A 22,769-nucleotide genomic window follows, 5' to 3' on the forward strand; every position below is an offset into this window, starting at 1 on the left:
CGGCGCTCCCGGGCGCGCAGCTGGGCTGGGGCAGGCGATGTCCGCCGGGCTGCGCGTTCCCCGGCCGCGGAGCAGTGGAGGCTCGCCCGCGGGGCGCGGTTGCTCCTGCTGGGGTTCGGAGAAAGTCATTCACGAGCCCCCGAGTCCGGCCCCGTTTCACCGGGAGGCTGCGGAGCCGCGCGCGGTGTTTCCTTCGGCGGAGGGGAGCTGCAGAGGGGCCTGCCGCCCTCCGACAACACCGGGCAGCCGGGCCGGGCTCTCCCAGCGCGGCGGAGGGTACTGGGCGGTGATGCCCGCAGCAGGGAGCCGCGGCTGGAGCCGCCCGCCCATCCCGGCCAACGGCCCTGCCCTGGCCGGCCAGCGCTCCCCGGGCCCGCAGCCCCCGTCTCGCCCCCCTCGTCCCAGCCCCCCCCCAGGTCCCCGGTCCCGCTCCCCGGCTGGACGTGAACGGGGAGCCGCCTCGCCGTCGCTTCGCCCCTCGATCGGGAGACTCCCTCAGTTTCCCCATCCCGGGGGGGTGGCAGCGGTCCCCGCGCCACTCGTGGGCGCGTTTCTGGCTTCGCGCGAAGGTTTCCTCCTTCCCTTCTCGGTTTTTCGCGTGGTCCGTCTGCAGGCAGGACTTTCCAAGAAGCGGCTCTTGCAAAGCTCTTTGTTCCCTCCCGTGACTCACGCGTTTCCCTCCCGTTATCACGGCGTTGTCAGCGGCTTTGAAGTCGGGTCATTTATTACTCTCCCGGAGCTGGCCCTGTCTTGCTCTGCTGATAGAGCGGGGTACGTTTCCACTCGGGGTTTGATCTCTGTCCGTGCTGGTGGCACACTGGAAAGTCACTTTCGATAAACTTCGACAGGCTCGGCCGGACAAACTCTTGCAGCGCTAATGACAGAGATAATCCTCCCCTAATCTGCCCGGTAATCCATCTCACCCCAGTGAGAATTTTTAAGGCTTTAATCAGTGAGAGTCAGTTGGGGAATTATTAACAGACCCTCCGCCAAACGAGCTCGTCCCGAGGGGGCAAGGGGAGTGGGAGAAGGAAAAGCGCGACAGGGCCCGGCGCGGCCGAGGTGGACGCACGGCCGGGCGCAAGGAGCTGACGTGATTTATTTTGATGTTACGACGGAACTGTCTTCATTTCAAACGCCGATTTACTTGGACGTCGCGACAGAATCGTCTTCGTTTCAAACGCCTCGAGAGACCCCGCGCCATCCATCGGCCCGGTGCCCGCCCCGACAGTGGCTCTGCCGGCGGCGGGGGCCGGCGGGCCCGGGGGAGCGAGAAAAGCGCTGGGGGGAAGATCCGCGGGGGCGGCCCCTGCCGGTGCCCGGAGGGAGGCTAAGCCGGTCGCGGCCAAGGCGCGCGTTTCGGCCGGCGGCCCGTGGGGAGCGGCGCCGGGCGGACCGGCGCTGCTGGCCCGACGTGCGGGGCGCGCCGCTCCGCTCCGCTCCGAGCGGCTCCGCGGGCTCCGGGCCCGTCCCTGGGCGGCGGGGCCGGGCGGGGCCGGGCGGGGCCGGGCGGGGGGCGCCGTCGGGGCCCGCCCGCTCCCTCTCCGGCCCCCGCCGCGGCACCGCCCCTCGTCCGGGGAGCGCGCGGTGTCCCCCGACGGGGGGGCCCGGCCCCCCCGCCCGCCCCCCGGCGCGCGCTGATTGGCTGGCGGCGGCGGCCAGCGGCACGCGCCCGGGGATGTCGTTATAAGACTCCTCGCGTGCCGGCCCGCCGCGCCAGCCGGCTCCGGCCTCCTCCCCGGAGAGCGGCGGCAGCGGCCCGGCCTCCCGGCCACCCAGGGGCGGGGAGGGCAGGGCAGGGCAGGGGCGGGGGCCCCGCCGCCGCCGCCGCCGCCGCCGCCGCCGCCGCGGGCGGGAGCGGCTGCAGGGCGCGTCCCGGCGGGGCTGCCCCCCCGCCCCGTCCCGTCCCCGCCGGGGCCGGGCGCGGCATGGAGACGGTGCTGCTGGAGCACTTCCCCGGGGGGCTGGACGCCTTCTCCTCGCCCCCCTACTTCGACGAGGAGGACTTCTTCCCCGAGCCGCCCCCGCGGGACGCGCTGGCCGCCGACGGGCTGCTGGAGCCGGACGTGGACTTCCTCAGCCGGCAGCTGCAGGAGTACTACCGCGACGGCGGCGACCCCGAGGGCGGCTGCCGCTGCCCGGCGCCGGCCGCCACCTTCCCGCCGTCGCCCGCCTCGCCCGGCTTCGCCTACGAGTGCTGCGGGGCGGCGGGCGCGGCGCTGCTGTCCCCCGGGGGGCGGCTCCAGGCGCTGGGCTCGGCCAAGCGGCGGCGGCGGGTGCGCTCCGAGGCGGAGCTGCAGCAGCTCCGGCAGGCCGCCAACGTGCGGGAGCGGCGGCGGATGCAGTCCATCAACGACGCCTTCGAGGGGCTGCGCTCGCACATCCCCACCCTGCCCTACGAGAAGCGGCTCTCCAAGGTGGACACGCTGCGCCTGGCCATCGGCTACATCAACTTCCTCAGCGAGCTGGTGCAGTCCGACCTGCCGCTGCGCAGCGCCAGCAGCGAGAGCCCCAGCCAGCCCAAGAAAGTCATCATCTGCCACCGCGGCACAAGTAAGTGGCGGCCCGCCCCGGTACGGCCCGGCCCGGCCCGGCTCCGCGGCCCGGCTCCGCGCTCCGCAGCAATGCCGGCCCCAGCAATAACCCCCTGCCTTTCTCCCCCCTGTCCCCCAGGATCTCCCTCCCCGAGCGACCCCGACTACGGACTCCCCCCTCTGGCCGGTCACTCGCTGTCGTGGACTGACGAAAAGCAACTCAAGGAACAAAACATCATCCGGACAGCCAAAGTGTGGACCCCCGAGGACCCTCGGAAGGTGAACAACAAACCCTCCCTCAACGACATCGAGAACGAGCCCCCCTTCGACTTCGTGGCGTGAGGCGCCGCGCGGGTGGCCCCCGCCCCGCCCCGCCCTGTACATGCTGTATGTAGAGACCTATATTGTAAATGTAATTTAAGATCCAGACTCTAAGGGCAATCAACTTTATTTATCTATTTATTACGGAGTAGTGATAATGAGGTAGAATCGTCTGTTTTGAATGTGTAATTTATATAATTTATCCTGATTTTTTTTAAGATATGCAATAGGTTTGCCCCACCAGCACCTTTTTTGGGGGAAAAAAATAATGCCAGAACCTGTGGAAATAATTTATTGCCGCACGTGGACTCTTCCTGTGTTCGTTAATAATAAACCCGGATTGTACCTTGTGGAGTAGTGTATTTGTGGGCAGCGCCTGCCGAGAGCCACACCGCGTCCCGAGGAAGCCCTGCGGCAAACGCCCGGCCGGGTGCCCGGGCAGGTGGGGTGAGCCCCGGGGCCCTGCGGGGCCGGGAGCACGCCCCAGCCGGCACCCTCCGCCCGGATGCCGGCCCCACTCTGCCCCTCCGCCGGCTCGGGCTGCTCTTATACAGCCGGAGGGGGACGGGGACGGGCGGGGGGACACTTTCCCGTCTCTCCACCCCTTTTGACGTCCTCTCCTGAAGTGCTTCCAACTGATGTCTTTGTCTATCTCTAGGAGGTCCCCTCCTTTCAGTGCCTCCGCTCTGCTTGTGGTTTCCAGCTGAAAGACCCGAGTCGCGAAACACCAACCTTCCGAGGGTGTCCCGTCCCCCCGCCCCCGCCGCCACGGGGATGGGCGCGCTACCCGGAGCCGGACAAAGCTCTTCCCAAAAGTGCCGGGGAGCGGGGACCAGGCTGGGGGCCGGGCAGGCTTGGCCCCTGCGGGTGCGTGGCCCCGCGCTGGGGCTCTGCCGGCTGCCCCCAGCCTTCCGGGGCCGCGCCTGGGAAAGAGCCCCCGCACCCCTCGCCCTGGGGATGCCGCCGGGGGCGGGGGTGGCAGAGCCATCGTGCAACTGGTGGCAGAGTCGCTCCGGTAGCCCCAGCTCAGCGTGCCCGGCTGCTGGGGGGGCGGCTGGGCTGCACCTGCCCGGGGGCGAGGGGAGGGGGCGGCAGGGGCCGGCCGGGCCGGGGGGCTGCAAGTGCTACCGGCGGGGGCGGGGGAGGCGGCCCGGGGCTGGGGGCCGGGGGCTCGGCCCGGCGCCGCAGGTGCTGATTTTCCCGTGGCACCCGCGGCTCGGCCCCGACGGCTCGGCCCCCGGGAGAGCCCCAGATGCCCGGCCCGGCCCACGGCCGGAGCAGAGCTGTCCCCGCGCCGTGCCCGGGCCGATGGGAACGGCCCGGGTGAGCCAAGGTGTAATTATTACTCATCGTATACTGTACATCTCTCCCTCTCTCATTTTTTTTCAAAGCTGCTGCAAAGTGGGAGCAATATGTTGTATGCATGCTAATTGCATTAACCTAGTTAAACACATTTAGTTCCCTAGCGCGGATGGCATGGATCTATTCCAATAGCAATTAGAGGAGCTACTTACCCACACAAACACGCCGAGGCTGGGCCGGGCGGGGGAGCTTTGCTTATTTATTTGCTAAGTTTTCGTGCGAGCCCGGGGCTGCCCTGTTGCGAGCCTCGCCCCGTCCGGCAGCGGGCGGGAGGCGGGCGGCACCGGTGTCATTGAACTTAAACGGAGCTCTTTGAGCGAGAAAAAGAGCCGACCTATAATTCGATCTTGTCCTGTATTAGGACCTCATTAAACACAGAAAGTCGCTTTTGCACAAATGCTTCCATCAGGCATGTAATCTCATTACACTCATTAGAAAGTCAAATGTTAGTCGGACTTCAGCTTAATTATAAGTTATGGAAGTGTTGTACCGTTTCCTTCTGTGTATAGCCCCGTCCGTCTCAATTGGCTCTGGTGATGCGGTCCCCCACAATTAAAACACTACAATCATTGTTATGTGGCACCTTTTCTTTGGCGTGCCACTTTTTTTGTGATTCAATGCTTCAACACATCCTTTAGTATGGTGCAGATGAAGCGGAAGAGCCGGCCTTCGCATGTAAAACACCAGGGTCTCTATCTTGTCACTCTCCCGTCTTGACTTGGCAAGTCCCTTTAAACGCAACCTTCAAAGAGACTGACAGCTCCTTTTGACTGACTCATCATCCATTCACCCCAGCGCCGCGCTCCTGCGACAAAATCCCGCCGCCCAGGGCAGGAGGGAAGTGCCGGTGCAGGTCCCCCGGGCCGGAGGGACCCGGCGGCTCCCGCAAGCCCGGCTCGCAGCCTTTGCGGCAGCTTTGGGGGGTTTGCCGGCGGGGAACGCGGCTCGGCGCGGTAAGGACCCGCGTGGGGCAGGCGTGACTGACAGTCACGCAGCCCTCGTTGCCAGCCGCCTGTCCCCGCTCCTCCCCGCGGCCGTGAGCGGGGGGACCGCGGTGATCGCCGCCCCTTCCAGCGCTGCCCCCCGGCGCGCCCCGGGCACCGGCTCCCCGCCTCCCCCGCGCCCCTGCTCTGCTCCCGGAGCCCCGGTCGCCCGCCCGAAACCCCGCACCGGTCCCCGCGGGGGCTGCCCCTCCACGGCCGCGCTGCCCCGACGGCGCCCCGGGGGGCGGGGAGGCCCTCCCTGGCCCCGGGCCCGGCCCGCCCCCCCCCCCCGCCACGCATCCCCGCGGGGGCTGGGGCTGCAAAGCGGGGCAGGAGTGAACAAAAAGGGGGGGAGATCCCCAGCCCTGCTCGGGGGGGTGTGTTAGAGGCACTTGCAGGCGGCTCGCTTCCCGCAGGCTCCCAGGAGGGAGGTGCGGGCTCTGGGTGTGCGGACCGGTGCTCTCCTCCCGGGGCCAGCGTCACTCGCGATGCTCCAGGTGAAAAGACAATTTAATCGTCCGACATGGGCAATCCCCCGTTAAAGAAAAAAACCCCACCTCCAACAAAACCCCCACCCGAGCCCAAAGGGCTGGAGGCACCAGCCCGCTCGCCTGCACAGCCAGCGAGGCGATGGGAAGGCGTGCGTGCCTCCTCAGCAGCGCTGTGCGCAGGCAGGGGCTGCCGTGGGCACTGTGAACCCGTCCCGCCGCGGTTCCCAGGGCCTCTCATCTGCCGGCAGTCGGGCGAGCGCCCTGCGAGGCGCGGGGCGTGAAGCCTCCCCAGCCCGGGATCTCATCCCTCTTCCATTCACGCATCTCTCGCTGGCACCGAGTACCAGCTGCGAGGTCGAACAAACACCAGTTGAGTGTCCCCTGGTAAACCTCCCGCTTTCCAAAGCATCCCGCAGCCGGTGGGAATGGTCCTAAATAACTCCACAACAACCCGCGCTGCCGGGACCTGGAAGCGTGGGCGGGAGGCGATTCCCACGACGGGGCCGGGGTCTGGCCAACAGGTGCTCGGGTTTGGCGGAGGGCGCCGGGGGAGCCCGGGGAGGCAGAGCCTCCGCTGCCAGAAAGCAGCCTGCTCCGGCGCCTCCGGCTTTACATGGCGTGGAAGCCGCAAACAATCGCAATGATATCTTTATTGCTAGGTTCATGTCCTGGGCTATAACATATCAATCCCTGTCGTGGTTCTCTCGGATGCACCTGGTATTTCAAACTTGTTCTTTTTGTGCTTCTGGGTCCTGGACTGCAGCTGCCTAAAGCGAGCAAAGAGAGAGGCCCTTACAATGTGTCCAAGACGTGTTGGCATGGTTTGCTTGTCTTTAATGTACCATTAACTATTGTCTTTACACAATATGGGAACTGTAAAGCATGACATGTGTTATAATAAAACACATTTTCAACGATACACTTGGACTGGGCGCTGGGATGCAAGCAAACAAACAGGCCCAAATCTTGTTTTGTCTCCCTCGCTAAGCCTACTGGCAATTAAACTTAAGACCACTGCTTTCCCCTGATCAGCCAATTAAATTTTATGTCTCCTAATTTTTCACATAGAAAAAAAGTCTCGGTGCCGGCCCCTAAAGACATTGATTTTCTTGCTATCACCTGGCGCTCAGACCTTAGTTCCATTTATCAAGAAGGGAAACGTCAGGCGTTACATAAAGTGACTCTGTTACCATAAGGCTCTCACCATCCTGCCCCATTGTTTTCCCTTGTTAATAACTCATTACCAGGATTTAACAAATCAACCATTACATATGTTTTGTGTCTCCATATTTTGATCCGTACGATTAAGCAGATGTTACGATTGAAAATTGAAAAGTCCAAGGCTACTCTCGTCTGAAAGAAAGAGGGCAGCCTCAAACAACGAGCTAACAATGAGATTCAGAAGATCTTCAGAAAAACATTTACGACCAATAAACAGACTCCAACCTGCTCCATTTCAACCATTGTGCGCCGTGGGGGAATAATTAAGTTTAATAGGAAGAGGTCCGCGGGGTTTTCAATGCCAAGCCCACAGGTGCGGGGTGGCACGATGAATGATCCGCCTGATTTTTGCCAGGCTCAAGGGCCCTTCTCCTGGCCGGGCGAGCAGATACGAAATATTGTCATTTCTTTTAATTCACGGCGTTACTCTCAGGGCGAACAAAGGGGCGGGGGATGAATGGCTCCGGCTGCAGGCGCGGCGCCCCCGGCCCGCGGCTGCCCTCGCCGGACCCCGCCCGGCGGGGCCGAGCGCGCCGCCGCCGCCGCCGCCGCGCCCGGGGCCGCCCCGGCGGGCACGGAGGGGTCTCCGTCCCCCCCCGCCGCCGCCCGCCCCCCCGCGCCGCCCCGCGCCCGCGCGCGCCCCGGCCCCGGCCCCGCGCCGCCCCCGCGCCCCGCGCCGCCGCGCCCCGCCGCGGGCCGGACCCCGCGCGGGCGCGCGTGCGCCCCGCCGCTCCCCGCCGCTCCCCGCGCCGCCGCCGCGGCCCGGAGGAGGCGGGCGGGGCGGCCCCGCGCCGGGGCGGCTCCCGGGCGCAGCCCCCGCCGCCGCCCCGCCGCCGTCGGGGCCCCGGCGAGCGAGAGCGGGCGGCGGCGGCGGGGCTCTCCCGCCCGCCGGCCCGCGTTGCGCATGGAGGTCTCCAAGAGGGGGCCCGGCTGCCGGGCGCCCCCGGGGGCGACGGCGGGGCCGCCCCTGCGCGGCGGCGGGGCCGGGGGCGGCCCCGGGGAGGGCCCCGCGAGGGGCCGCCGCGCCGCGCCGCCGGGCCCCGTCTGGCGGCGGCCCCGCCGGGCGGGGCGGGGCTCCCCCCCGGGCGGCCCCTGGGGCGGCGGCGCCGGCTCCGGAGGCAGCGCTCGGCTCTCCGGCCGCGGCCGCGGCGCCCGCCCGGGCGGCGCGGAGCCGGCCTCCGGGGGGGGCCCCGCGGGAGCGCCCGCCCCCCTGCCCCCCCCGCGGCCCCCCCGCCCCGGGCCTCCGCCCGCCGCCCCGGCCCGCCGCCGCCCCCCGCTTTCCCCCTCCACCTGCTCCGCGCAACCCGTAACGCCGAGCGGCTTGGAGAGGGCGGGGGAGGCCCGGCCCCGCCGCGCCCACCCCGCTCGGGGCGCCCTGCGGGGCAGCCCCGGGGCGGCGAGACGCTCCGGCCGCTCTGCCCGGCCCTGCCCTGCCCGGCCCGGACGGGCCGTGGCCGCCCCGGTGCCCGCGGCCCTCGCCGCCCCGCCGTCCCCCGTTGGCGCGGCGCGGCCCGAGCCCGCGGCCCTGCCGGGCAGAGGCTGCCCGCTCCCCGAGGAGAGGCAGCGCGGAGGGCTCGCGCGGGCGGGCGGGCGCGCGCCGCCGCCGCCGCTCCGCGCCCCGACGGGGGCCCCGAGCCCTCTGCCGCCGCGGGGCGCGGTGAGAGGGCCGGGCGGAGGGGAGCCCTCGGCGGCGGAGCTCGGCGTCCGCAGGGCGGACGGAGGCGGGTTCCCCTCTTGGGAAACGTCTCCTCCGGGCGCCCTCACCGCCCCAGCCTCCCGCGCTCCGGCCCCGGGGAGAGCGGTGTCTCAGGCGAGAGCCGCCGTCCGGCGTCGGGGCGGACGGCTCCTCCGCGGATGGCGTGCGGGGACGCCCCCGGGACGGGACGGGGACCCCCGACGGCGCCGGCCCCCACCCGGGCGAGGCCGCGGGGAGCTGCCCCTCGCCGCAGAGGCGAGAAGGGGCCCGGGGAGAGACGGTACGGGTGGGGAGCGCCCTGCCGGTCCCGGCGCGGCGCCGACAGCCCCGCTGGTGCCTGCTCGCCGCCGGTGGCCTCGGGCCGGCAGAGTTTTGGAAAGAGAGGGAAAGCACGGAGCCCTGGGGACGTGTCAGGACCGGGCGTGCCCGCCGGCGTGGGGAGCAGCAGCGGGCGCGCCCCGACGGGGCCGTCGGCGGGGCCGGGGGCTGCCTGGAACCCTGCGGCCCCCCCCTCGGAGGAGCGCAGCCCGCGACGCTGACCTTCCCGCGGGGGGGACCGGGACCCGCCTTTCACGGAATTAGCCGCACAGGCGTCTCGCTATGACTTGTGTTCCCCGCCACCGCCCCGAGACACCGCGCCCGCTCCTCCGCCAGCCCGTCCCGTCCCATCCCGTCCCCGACGGCTCTCCCCGTGCCCTGCCCCGACAATGCCGCGAAATGCATCACTGTCACCGGGCGCGGGTGACAGATGAGGCGAAGGCGCGGAGCCCTCGCCAAGGTCAAGTTGAAGATGCCGGTGGCGGTGTGGCCGCCGCCGGTTGGTGCCGAGCAAGGCCCGGCGCGGGGCCCCCGGGGGGGCCCTCCCCCACGTTACGTTTTTACCTTCCCCCCTTCCCCTTCTCCCCTCGGGCTTTGCCAGGCGTTTCTGCGGGGGCCTGCGGAGGCCGGGACGCGGCCCGAGGGGACGGGGCGTTGCGCGGTGCTGCGCGGGGGGGCGCGGAGTGTCGGAGCTCCGGGCCCGGCGGGGCGGGAGCCGGGCCGGGCCGGGCCGGGCCGTGCCGAGCCGTGCCGGGGCGCGGAGCTCCGGCCGCCGACACACGCGCGGTCGCCGGCTTGAAATAAACTGTTGCAAAACGCTCCGGGGTGGGTTTTAGCCCGCGTTCAGCAAAAGTTTTCCGAACGGGGCCTGGCTAAACAAACACTTCGCCCTTCTCCCGCTCCCGCTCTCCCTCGCTCTGTGATGATTGATATTTTTTTTTCAGCCAACTTTTATTTACCTTGCAAAAATGTTCGGGACAAATGTGATAAATTACAGATATGCAAATTTCTTTGAATGGCGTTGTAAGTGTGTCTCGCTGGAGCTGAATAAGTCCTTGCAAGTCGGTCTGCGCGCACTCAGGACCCCAGGGAGCTGATCAAAGCACCCTTTCTCTTTCATCCCCAGTATTCTCCTCCAAACTATTTCGATACAATATGTTTCCATGATGCACTTAATGTGCTAGGGACACAGAACTCATTACAACCTAGCTAGTTCTGCCGACCCCTTTGTTCAGAGGCATAAAGTTAAAAAAAAAGGAGGGGCGGAGGGGGGGAGCGCTGCTAGTTGCCAGCTTTCTGAAATGTTAAAGCATGCGTCATTTTTCACCAGGTCTCGTCTTGATATCCTCAAAAGACAAACTATGAAACCGGCCTCAGCCCTTTCTGGCATTAATTACGCTGCTGTCCAGCCGATCTGTTTTTCCTATTATATGCATTTCTCAGCAGGGATTTTTTTTTTTTTTTTGCAAGACTAATGCAGCTGCAAGTCGAAGTATGAAAGCGTTTTAGCGGTATAGAAAAAAATAAGTGGAAAGGCTGAAAAAGATGTCAAAGTCTATGCTGGTGTTTTTTCTCGCTTGCCCCTTGTTTCAGGCAGTGGCTTTGGAAAAGCGTTTTGGATCGCCCTGTTATGGTAATTGTTTTTGCCTCGAATTATGCGCGACTTAGAAGAGAAAAATCTCTGCCGGCGCCTGCTGAAAGCAGGTTACGTGTTTATGGAACGCCGGTGCACCCCACAAATCTCTTCTTGCCGGGGAAACACTTCCCAGTATTTGGGGAAATAGCTGGAAGTTGGCAGCCCCGAGTTCAGGGCGATCCATTTCAAACCCACGGCGAGGTGTCGGCTGGTTGGGGAATGGCCCCGGCGGGATGACAGTAAGAAATAAACGCTATTTCAGCGGATGGCGCGTTTGTTTACGGGGTTGATTGGTTGACGGAAATGGCTGGCAGCCAGTTCTGGGAAAGATTCCAGACCTGACTCCGATTAACCCTCTCTGGTGAAACTCTGCTGGAAACCAACTCACCAGCAATTGCCATTAATCTACTTACTAATTAAGCCAATTCATTTCTAAAGGAGAAAAATTCCTTTCTTTGGCCAAACTGATGGGAGGAAATTTGAAAGAAGCGCCAAACTGTGTAACTGTAATTCAGCCAAGGACTGCTAAAACAAGGTGTTGATATATAGCTGGAGATTTAAAACAAGTTTCTAGGGCAACAATCCTTTGGAGACGGTGGTATATAGTGCATAGTAGATGAAGCTCGAATAATGGTGGACTGCAGTGTGCAATTGTACGGACATTGGTTGGAACCAGGACTGCTTTTCCCAATTAAACCGCTCAAGTCTTTTACTCCTAATAATTTATCTGCCCCGTTTAAACGTTTCAGCCTTGGGCGACAGCCACAAAGAGCATCTCTGCCGGGACCCAGCGAGCACAGTTGTGGAAAGAGCACCAGACTTTTGCATGGCGACACCTCAGCTCTCCTGGCTCCCGGGCATCAGCCCAGGCAGGCACACAGGGACACAGGGACACAGGGACACACGCTCCCTTACAGCCCCGCCGTGCCTGCGAGGACCTGCCCAGGGTCCCCGCGGTAGCGGTGCACCCCGGCGGGGCCGCTCCGGAGGCTCTCAGTGAGGCGGGGGTATATTTTGTTGAGGTTTCGTCTTTAGGCGAACAACACTGGGCTTCTAAAGACACGGTCTAGGCCCGGGAGGCGAGTTCCAGGGAGGCTCGGCCCGGGCCGCGGCCACGGTGAGCTGGCCCGGAGGGCAGGGTGCTGGTTTGGGAACCAGCCGCCACCTCTTGCGCTGCTGGCAGCAGGTGAGGGGGGAGGCGATAAGCGAGGGGGCTTCGCCTGAAGGAGGCACCTGAAGGAGGAGGAGCAGCCCCGGGCCGCCCGCCCCGTCTGCCGCCCCGCCGCCAGCATCCCTGCCCGCCCCCGCCCCCGGGGCCTGGCCCGAGCCCCGCCAAGGGCGCCCGCCGCCCCGGGCAGAGCCGGGGCACCTTCGCCCCTCGCTGTTGCCTCTCACACGGCCCCCCGCCCGTGTCCCCCCCGGTCTTCCCCTCCCCAGCCCGGTTGTCCGTCCCGCACCGCGCCCGGAGCAGCCCCCTCGGGGCCGGGGGGGGCCCCGCTGCCCCGCGCCCTGTCCCGCCGGTGCCACCGGTGACCGGCAGCGCTGACTTTCCCAAACCGGTGCCGAGGGGTGCGGGGCCGGCGGCGGGCACGGAGGCCGGGACGCGGCCGGGAGGGACGGTCCGGCGCCCAGCCGCGGGCCGCGGCGCTCGCCCGGAGCCGCGCACCGCGGGTACCCGCTCCCGTAACGCCCGGGCTGGGCGGGGGAAGGGCGCAGCCCCCCAGGGTGGATGGCGTGCGAGAGATGACAAATTCAAGGGCGGATAATTCGAAATAAGTGTAACCGTTCCCGCCTGTTTCGTTTTTTTTAAGGTGCACGGCGGCGAAGGAGAATTGCAAGAGCAACAAATTAAGCGTTCAGTGAATCCGTCCCGAACAAGGCGGCAGTGGTCAAAGCGCTCGACGGGAGGTAGGAGGATGCTGAGCCCTGGACATGGACAAACCACCCTCCTGGAAAAGCAGCAGCCTCATGTCATTTCACTGAATGACAAGATCTCGTGAAATACACGGTACCACCAAGGGATGACAGCAGAGCTATGAACACAACCTGGAGAGGAATGGGGAAACTTTTCCTCCAGCAGCTGATGGCAAAACTTAGTACGTGGCTATAGGTAACGCAGTGTGTGTTCATATCTCAAACAAACACTCAACTTCTTCATTTAAGTCTCTCTCTGAGATCATAAAAAATAGGATGCGATACCCTAAAAAGACTAATGACATTTCACAGGTAATGCAATTTAGAAAGAAACACTTCCATGTTTTCTTTTCCAACAATGTGCATTTTTGTAAACTGCTATAAATTGCAATTCAAAAGCCCTGATCTCGCCATCCCCAATCATTTTTTATACTGATCAAATGAATGCAGATACTCCCATTTGGGAGGGGCGACATGACATTTCACTTGGCAGTTCTAAACAGGTCACGGACCTTTCACAGACCCTAAGGCAGTGGGAGGGAGCTCTTTACGAAACCGTGTAACCAAATCAAACCAATGGTTACCCCTTTTCAATACCATTGGAATGGTTTGCACAATGCTATTCACATAGCAGCAGAGAAACTGAAAGGATGGTCATCCAATGGAAATTTCTTTTCTTTTGTTTAAACTTGCAGAGCTCAAAAAATACTAGAAAACAATTACTTTTTGTATGACAAAAAGATAAACACTTCTATGTACAGCCGTACGTGTATACGACGGCCCTCGGTGCGCCTAGATGTTTATACACATATAGGCACACATCTGTGTGTGGGGATGTACATTTATTGGAGATGTTGCTTTGTTTGAAACCATAGGCACAAAGACACAACATGGCTGCCCTGGAGATGACCTATTGCTTTCAAGTTGCTTGAACACATCAGAATTTCTATTGTTGAGGTTGATTAATTGAAACTGATAAGTTACCATGAATAAAGATTGTTTTTCTGTTTAATGTGGTGGGCCTGATTTGGTAAATGCTTCATTCATGTAGCCTTGCAGTGCAGCATATGGGCAAGATTCATTCAGTATCGCAAACATATACAATTTATTATGCTTGTATGGTCACAACCAAAAGGCCTTTCTATTTTAATGACAAAGTTTGAATGAAAAATTCCATTTAAAGAGTCACTAACATTAAATGCGGGTTTGTAATTTATTCGTGTTGCTGGCTGCCGGGGAACCGAGAGCGTTGGAAAAGCGGAGACACCGCGGGCTGGGGCGGCAGACCCTGTGCTCCAGCCACTCTGGAGCCAAGCAGCCGCTCCTCACAGGCCTTGGCCATTGCACGCGTGGGGAGGACGCTCTGCTCCGCCACCCCTGCATGTCACAAGCTGCTGATAAAACTTATCACCGTCGTGCCCTGGCATGACCCCGCCAGCACAGCTCCCGCCTGCCCCGGTCTACGCTGGACAGGGCAGACCAGGCTGCTGGTGAACACCCGCCCCGGTCTCCCGCGCCTCCTCTCTGCGCAAAACCGCCCACGGGCCCACGAATGCCTCTGCCTGAGGCAGGAGGTGTCAAAAATGGTGTGTCCGCCTGGCCCTGCACACACTGCCCGTGGAGTCGCACCCTGAGGGCCACGGTGCCCTCCCGGTGCCCTGCGGCCCCGCGTTACCTGAGCCCCGCCTGGGCTCGGGTGGCCAAAGCCACGGCACGCGTGGGCAGCCGGAGGGGCTCCCCGGGGCCCTCCTGCAGCCCCACGGAGTGCACCCCGGCCCCAGGTGGCGGCAGGGAGGGCAGCAGGGAGGCCCGGCAAGGTGTCTGCGGGTGCTGAGTGCCTCCTGCCGGCTCTGCGGATGCCGAGGAATGGGTGTCCTCTCCTGCCCTGGATGCCACCACGGGGGTGGTGTAAAGCAAAAAAGGGTTCATCTTCAGTATATAGGCTCACATAGGGGTTTGTGTTGATACTCAAGAGTGAAGTTAAGCACCACTGCGACCAAGGGGATTTTTGCCTCAAAATTTTAAACACTAACCCTTCTCCTCTTATTGGGTAATCACTGTTTTAAAAGTTGCCAATATGGATGACTCTCAAACTTGACCTCATTTCTGCTTAAAAAGCCCATGCCATTTTCTGCATCCTCCACTCTCAAGTAAGGTGGCTCAAAACAACAACAAAGCCTCACCCAACGGGGAAGAAAGATCAAACTTGAAATGAAGACGTGATGAAGACCTGTCAGGATCTACTGTGTGGCGCAAATCACTACACTTCAGTCCGCGTGTAGGGGGGTTGATCCTGTTCCTGCCTAGTTGAGGGGATTTGTAAAACAACATTCAGCAAACCCAGCATATTTGACAGGCAAAGTAGAGCTTATGCACCATCACAAATAAGCAATTAAGCATGGCGTTGAAATTTATGAAAAATCCCTTGAAAGAGCCCTTTCAAGCATTTTTTTTTTAAATATGACCTCTTAACCTCTTCGTCCTCGATTGACAGAGTAATTTGAAACAGAAACAATGTAATCTATCAAAATAAGTTGTGTTACTTCTGTAAATCAGATATTTATGTTTGAGCTTTCTCTTACTGACAAGCTGTAAAGGCTCACTGTTATTCCAAGGTTTTATCTCTGATATTCTTGTCTTTTCTGCTCATTAAGAGTCTGTCTACAGATTACAAAGTCAATAGATGCAAACACCGGACTGTGAGAAAACTCTCCCTGAGTACATAAAAATCAACAGCAGTGGATGCTATACAATGGAAAGCATAGATGTTTTTAGCTGTTTGATTTTATCATCTTTAAACAAGGAAGAGAGTAAATATTATGGCAAAACTTCACCTTCCAGTGTTGCACACTTCCTTTTGCCATTCCTAAAGGTGGATCTCTATGCATCACCATTTCTGAATGGCAGATTTAGCAAACAGTTTAAGTGAAATATAGTTTGCAAGTGTTCTGAGTTTTCTACACATAACTACAGTGCTAACTACCAGTCCACCTACCATACAGTGGACCTGGACAGGATGGCTACAGCTACTTTTATGGACTATCCTGTAAAGGGATGCCTGAACCCAGTGGAGCTCTTTCACTTCGTTAAAAGACTCGGAGGGATCCTGGGCCCTGGATGGGTTCCTTCAGTCGTTGAGAGGTGCCTCTAGGTGCAGATTTTCAGTATTGCCTGCCCCAATGCATCCAAGTTATTATATGCATATTTTGTTAATGCTGCAATTTGGACATTCCCAATATTCCTCTGTGCTCGCATGTTAAAGAAGGACCGAAGTTAAAAACCAGACCAAACCTTCAGCTCCGACCCAGTCCCCAGGGGAGGGCACTTAGTACGTGCTCAGCCGGATGGATGTTGCCAAGCTATTAAAAATCAAATATTAGTTTCAATAATACCCTTTTAAATATCTGCAAGCAGTATTGTGGACCATCTTTAAAAACCGGCAAAAAGAAAAATAATGTCCATAACTTTCCAGTGGATACCGGCAGGTCTGTGATGGGGAATTACTCAAGAGGAGTCTGACCGCTGCAGCAGGACCGCCGCTGTTGGTGAAAGTTGCTGGCGTCCCGCCACGTCCATCGGCCGCGGGGCCTGGACGCTCGCTCTCACGCCTTTAAGAGCCAGGCACGGCCAGGCCGCAGCGAGCAAGGTACAGCCTCGGAAAGAGCACTTAGGCAATCCTGTCACACGCTTACAAACTACGGCTGTTTATCGGGTATTTTTAAAAGGAAGAGGTAGCTAAAGTCACGAAATAATCTCCCGCTGCCCAGAGCTCAGGCAGCCCTTGCAGGATGTCGTTCTGCCCGTGGGCACACGGAGGCCAGCACAGGCCGGAGCCCCCTCCCGTGCCGCGTGTTGCGCACCGGGATGGCGTCTCTCCGAGCGGCCGCCGAGCCGAGGCGGACAGCGGCCTGCCGGAGGGACAGGACGGCAAGGCCAGGCCACGGCTGCCCAGGCCTAAACCCAAGCCCGCCCGAGGCCGCCGACCCGCCCGCGGCCGCGGGGACGCCGGGTCCCGCCGGGGCGGGGCCGGCAGCGGCGGGGGGCGGGGCAGGGGTGCCGCGGCCCCCGGGGGACGGGCGCTGGCTAGCGCGTCAGCAGCCGTCGGCTCCGGGGGCGAGGCCCGGCTCGCTCTGTACCGCGCTTTCAACGACCGGCTTAGGTACCTTTTACATCCACGCTACCTCAGCGCGTCCTCATTGCCCAATGCACACGCGGAGGGGGCGATTCGGCTGCAGACGCGAGTGGAATCGGCCCGTCCTCGGCTTTCCCCAGCAGCGGGGTAGACCTGGCATCTTCCCTGATGCGCCCGTTCACTTTTGGAGGGGAGGGAGGGAGGCAACGTTAGGACAGCCTGTGTAACTGCCTGTGCCTGATGCTTCAGAGCTGACACCTCATTTAATTCGCCTGAATTAACCCTCCCTGACTATCCTGTGCAGTAGTGTCATTCACGCCCCGCTCAGATGCGTGGTGCTTGTTCTCTTCGTGCACAATACCAAACAGTCACTTCCCTGAAACAGCCTTCTCCACGGCAGAGCTTCACGTGGGCTGTGCTTACAACTCACACTTGTTACACGCTACAGTTACGAGTGTAAGCTGTAAGTACTTGCTTTCCAAAAGTGGTGAAAAAGAATTGAAAAGTTTCTGTTTGAAAAAGAAAAGGATACAGGTAAGGTGAAGGCAGGTGCACGAGCTGGAACCTGTCTAGGGTAAAGAGGTTTAACACTTCTCCTAAGCATTTGTAAAATATCTTGTTTTGCAGGAGGTTAAACTAGAAGATGATTTTCTCTTTTACCTTTAAAGAGGTTTAACATTAGACATCATAAATTTTACATAAAAATATATTTGTATGGAAATAAAGATTCTATGTTGAAGCTAATAAAGTGACAATTACTTGTACTATACATTCTATTGAATTATTAAACTTGTATATCATACATTCCTAAGCCCCTGTTTTTTCACATCTTTGCTTAAGTAATTATTTATTTCATTAAATGTCAGCAAACATTCCCAGAAAAAACTATGCATTAAAGCATTGCGCCTTTTTCTTGTTTCGAGAACAATTTCCCAAGCTGAAAAACTTCCAAACAATGAGCTCACCTGAGATTTACTGCAATTAATTCTACCTCAATATACGCAATTCACTGGATTTATCTGCAGGTATGTGGATGCAACCAAGAGATGATTTCACTGGTGCTTTGACATGGAGCGCTGAAACTGTTCTCACTTCCATACTGTTTGCCAGTGTCATCAAAATGATGCATTTGACCATTTCACAAAAGAAATTAACATTCATTTCTCTAAATGAAAATTTACGAACTGATGTCAATAATCTTTCCATAAGTTGACAGCTTGCAATAAAATCAATCAAGGATGTTTTAAATAGGAATCATACACCTGAAGCATTTCTTTATGTTTTCACCAGTTATGAGGGCTTCAGTATCTTGAAAAGAAATTCTAGCTTGTTATTCTTGACATAAAGCTGATATTTTAAAAACCAATTACCTCTGGATCATATAGACATTTCTTTCTTGAACTGGGGTAGCAGTGTTCCAAGTATATTTCCTTGGAAAGCTCGAACATACTATTTTCAGAAAAACTCACCAGGGTTTTTCTCCCTGAACATCCGATCAGATGATTTGAAGCAAATCAAGCAAATTAATTCTATTATTGGAAGAGTAAATCCTTGCCCAGTTTTGGACAGAATATCTACTGTGTTTGATAGCTTAAAAAACTTATTTCAATAACCTCTATTTTCTGACTGGTACTTATTTATTGCTGTTGTTCGTTAAGATAGGCTGTCTCTCTGTTACAGTAGAGATACAAACCCAAGAACTCAAGACTGGGAATGTAAGGAAGCCCTTTCCTCATCCTCGGCTCACAGTTATCGTAAGCTCTGGCAAAAACATTCTGCGTGGTTTTTTTTTGTTTTTTTTTTTTGTTTTTTGTTTTTTGTTTTTTGTTTTTTTTTTAAAGTCTTCAGAGGACTAGGAAGGTGAGGTAGGAGGGCAGGTTGGACAGTAAGGACCTGCATACACACACAAAATAAATTAATCTGAAGACAAACAGTTACTGATAACTTTCTTCTTTTGGTATGTGCTTATATATACATTCATATGGTTTGTGACTCCAAGCAATGCACCTCCTAAAACTCCATATACCCAGAGAAAGGTCATGCAGTCAATATGGAATAAGGACTCTGGGACTGTTCTCCCATATGCAGCCTCATGTATCAATACTTCAGCAATAGCAATGAGACATTCTGCAAAGAAGCCACTTACACCACTTGAATTCTATCCATACATACTATGACAGCTGAATGTTCAAAATCTTCACAGAAAGCCTGTGGCAATAATTCCATGAGAGAGGAAAGGTAAAGCATTTTGCAAGTGTATCTTGCAATTAAAGCTAGGAGGGCCAATACTCAAAATCAGGAAGAGGTGTGAGATAGGGTTTTTTTCTTCTTTAAAAGTTGTTCATTTTCTTAGTACCTTTTGTGCCTTGTTCATTCTATCAGCAGCAGTATCCATGACAAGAGAGGGTGTAGGGGTACAAACCAGAAAATCCATATGGACAAATAGACTGGACGCTGTCTAATAATTCACTTGGATATGGAAGCATGGATGAAGTTGGTTACTACAGAAGATTCAACACAGAGTTTATCAGTTGTCAAGAAGAGACTTTGCAGGGCAGAAGCGTCATTGAAAATATCAAGGATTCCTTCAGAATATCTCATATCCTCTTTGAGGGGATCCTGTAGGGCAGACATCACCCAGCAATGCGGGTCTATAACTGGAATGACATTATATAGCACTGGTAATTAGAACAATTATTTCTGTATAGCTTCAATTATGCATGCAGATGTTACACTCTACAATCTAATCAACTATTCATGAGAAAGATATCAGGCTCTCTGCAGAAGACAAAACATCACTATATGTTGGAGGAGTCTTCCTTTGAGTCACAGTTTTCAGTATATTTCTTTGCATAACTGAACCGATGAATTTATTCTAACTATTTTTCAATCATTTTTAAGTATCAGGGTTAGGATTGCTTTAAAGGAAATCAATCAAGAACTTTGTTTTGAATCATTTTCTCTAGTTCAGGGAATATTTTCCTTTCAGTAAAATTGATGCTGCAGTGAATATTCTTGTTTGGCTAACTAATGCCTTTTTCTTTTTCTTTTCTTTCAAAAGTGCTGAAAACAAAACACAGTACAACATCAAAAAACACCAGTCCCTGGGGTGGCATGTAGAAACTCAAAGTTTCTCAGACCTTAGAAGCATTTTCCAGTGAAAGAATTCAGGTTACAGGAACATTTCCCACCACTACTTAGTGAAAAATAGTTTGCTTCCTTAAACTAAAAAATCAGAGCAAGACATACTAACATCTTATGTTCTAGACTGCTATGATGCCAGAGGTGGGTCCTATGGACAGTGGGATCAGCGCATCCTCTACCCCAGCTGGTCACCTTGTCTACTCCAACAAGTTCCAAAAGTAACCTGAGCTCTTAACTTTGAGCCTTGGTACATATAAGGTCTAAAATAGCATAGAGCAGGCATTTACAAAGTACCTACGAATGCTATAAATAGCTTCATATAATATAAACATTGAGCATCATCAGGATGAGTGGACAAGCTGGTCTTGTTAAGGAAACAACTGCTGAAGTATTTCAGAAATAGAAATATTCTCAATCACATTATTTTTCTTTGTGCTCCACGTTGCCCCACTGAAGCTAGCAACAATTCTTTCAAACTGCCAGCAAAAACCGATAACCTTGCTGCTGAAAGTGTGGTTTCTTTCTGCTTCAACAGTCACAATTCATCTGATCACCTTTCAGTATCTCAAAAAAAACCCTACATTTTTTTCTTCATTCAGCCAATATTCAGTAAGAGTGATAGGTTTGAAGAATTAAAACAAGCCCATATTACTATTCTGTAAGCTGAAATGTGCTTCTGGCTTGTTAGAATGGAGAAGATTTGCCATGAGTTCTTGATCACATTGAAATGCAATTGCATTTATGTTTTGCTATGCTTTGTTTGAAGCCCCATAGCTTCCCTCTTCCCCTGAGCCTTTGGCAAGCAAAAGACTGTGAAGACTGCTACATAACATTTGGCACCTAGATATGGGATGGAGTCATAGATTGCACTTGGAAAACCAAAGAATCACAGGCTCTATTATGCCTGGTTTTCCTCTGTTCATCATCTGTGAAAACCTCAGGTGGAAATTACTGTAGTAATGGTGGTAGAAAGAAGGTAATGACCAGTCAAGAAACTCTCCAGATCAGTCTCAAAAGACTAGCAGTTTGGTGTACATATTAGAGGTTGAAGAAAGGAGAAAAGGAAGGAAGACAGTTCAGAAGTCCTTTCACATAGATGAACACCCCTCCTTACCTAGTAAAAATAAAATGTTCTTTTAACGGCTGCCTCCAAGCCTTCTGATCCCGTGTCTTGAGTAACAGAATTGTGTGTCTGAGACAACCATACTTTAACTTAAAATTTGGAAACAAAGAACTCTTTTCCCTGCTCCCCAAAGACTCCTTCGCTTGAATTCTGGGTCAGCTAAAATGGTCACTGACAGCATGAATGCCACCAAATGTAACAGATCCAAGCCCTTTTGAATGTAACCATCTCTGTTCTCTTTAATTTAATTTCTTTCTTGGCCTTCTGCATGGGGAAAAATTTTGCAGAGACTGACACTGAAATCAAAATCATACAGAGCTAACTTAGCTCTTTGTTCACAGCCTCAGCAAAGAGCTGACTAGAAGGAAAAAGAAGATGGTTAATCAGAAAGGTAAAGTACTGTGACGTACAATGTATTATCTCTTTCTTCGTGGTTGCCCGTATCACTATTATTTATCAATTACAGCACAGCCAATGCTAGCTGAAAAACAGCAAAGACGACTAAATGTTTCCAGGACCAAGACTGTCCCAGGGACCGAGCCTGTCAGAAGAAACACCATACGCATGCTATCTAACTCACTGCAAAATAAAAGTAGCTTTTACATACAGAATCAGAAAAAGACTGGAGAAGAACTACAGAAACAGAACACAAGGAGTAGAGCAACACCCAAGGTAAAAGCTAACATTGGTTAAGGTGTATAACAAACCCGAATAGAAATGTTTAAATGATATTTGTGCATTTAGAGATATAAATGTAGAAAAGGTAGCAATTCTCTAAATTTATAAAGTCAGTGAGAAATACTGAGAATACAGCGTGAAGAATTACTTACAACAAAACATTTAAGAGCCCATACTTGGTTTTAGCCATAAGAATAGACACTGGACTAAAAGAGTGCTATCTACGTGCTTGATATTAAGCAGATGTTTTTAAGCATCTTTCTGGAGAAGGACTCATAATGCTTGAGTAAAGAAACTGTGACATTGTATGTCAAAACAAAAAACTTGCTAACTAGCATTCTAAGAGACGTAGCGAACAGTGTTGTGCTTAATGGTTATTACACTTTTTATTTTTTAATAGCAGAGATATTGAAAAGAAGAGACATTAGTATTACAGTTTTGATGCATTATTGTTGAAGTATGGTTTTGATACCTACCTCAGAGCAAACAAAAGTAGAGGTTAAAAAAGTTGTCATAATGTTCTTCAAATACAGAGTTTCGTGGTGATATTATTATAATTCAGTATTGGAATGGAATTAAGTTCATCTGTGATTTCTCATGGAAAGAGATGACAATACACCAAACCCTTATAAAATCTTAAAAGGAAGAGAGATCTGGAGAAATACAGTCATGTTCAACTATATGCTAAGCAGTTAGAAAGAAATACTTAAATTGCAGAGTAGGTTACTCTGCATCACAAATTTCAGACTCACCTTCTTCAAACACTGTCCATTTTTGTTGCATTTGGAAGTCTAAGAAATTAATCTTTGTCTTCTTTCTGCTCTTCTGTAGACTGGGAATATATTGGGGGTTAGAGGAGAAATATTTTCTTATCAAGGTTGATTAGAAGCTATTGGTTGACTAAATAACTAGAAAGCCAAGTTACAGTTAAGTTCTTCTGAAATCCAGGAAAAAGAAATAAATTTAAAACTGTTTTTAATACAAAGAAACACTAAACCACTATAAAACACAGAAATGAGACTTATATAAACAATTCTCATGCTTAGCTTAGTAATGAGTGCTTGAAGAAAACCCCCTGAGAGAGATTTCAGCTGCCAGCATTTAAGCCAAACCTAATATGGCCTTAATTCTTGAGAGACTATTTTAGGGCCTGACTCAATTTTAATTAAAATAAGCACAAATATTTCCATGGAGTTTTGAGAACTGGAATTGTTTC

The 22,769-nt window shown here is 55.5% G+C and overlaps 2 protein-coding genes across 2 annotated transcripts in view; one reads left to right on the forward strand and one right to left on the reverse strand.

Moving 5' to 3' along the window:
• The first annotated feature begins 1,928 nt into the window (after positions 1–1,928).
• PTF1A (pancreas associated transcription factor 1a) lies at positions 1,929–2,876 on the forward strand. Its single transcript, XM_072851519.1, has 2 exons — positions 1,929–2,553; positions 2,674–2,876. Exons 1-2 carry the CDS (start codon positions 1,929–1,931, stop codon positions 2,874–2,876), a joined length of 828 nt encoding a protein of 275 aa, XP_072707620.1.
• Positions 2,877–17,406: 14,530 nt separating this feature from the next.
• C2H10orf67 (chromosome 2 C10orf67 homolog) overlaps positions 17,407–22,769 on the reverse strand; it is a gene marked incomplete at its 5' end in the record, with an annotated part of 47,907 nt that continues 42,544 nt past the window's right edge. The window contains 2 exon segments of the mRNA XM_072851626.1: positions 17,407–19,265; positions 22,306–22,385. Coding sequence (XP_072707727.1) covers positions 22,353–22,385 — 33 coding nt within the window.

This window comes from Ciconia boyciana, chromosome 2, assembly GCF_034638445.1.
Source record: "Ciconia boyciana chromosome 2, ASM3463844v1, whole genome shotgun sequence".
Taxonomy (NCBI): domain Eukaryota; kingdom Metazoa; phylum Chordata; class Aves; order Ciconiiformes; family Ciconiidae; genus Ciconia; species Ciconia boyciana.

Bases quoted from the DNA above. Each gene is read 5' to 3' on its own strand.
- PTF1A (XM_072851519.1), top strand. From the start codon at position 1,929: ATGGAGACGGTGCTGCTGGAGCACTTCCCCGGGGGGCTGGACGCCTTC. The intron at 2,554-2,673 runs GTAAGTGGCGGC...CCTGTCCCCCAG, and splicing joins CATCTGCCACCGCGGCACAA to GATCTCCCTCCCCGAGCGAC.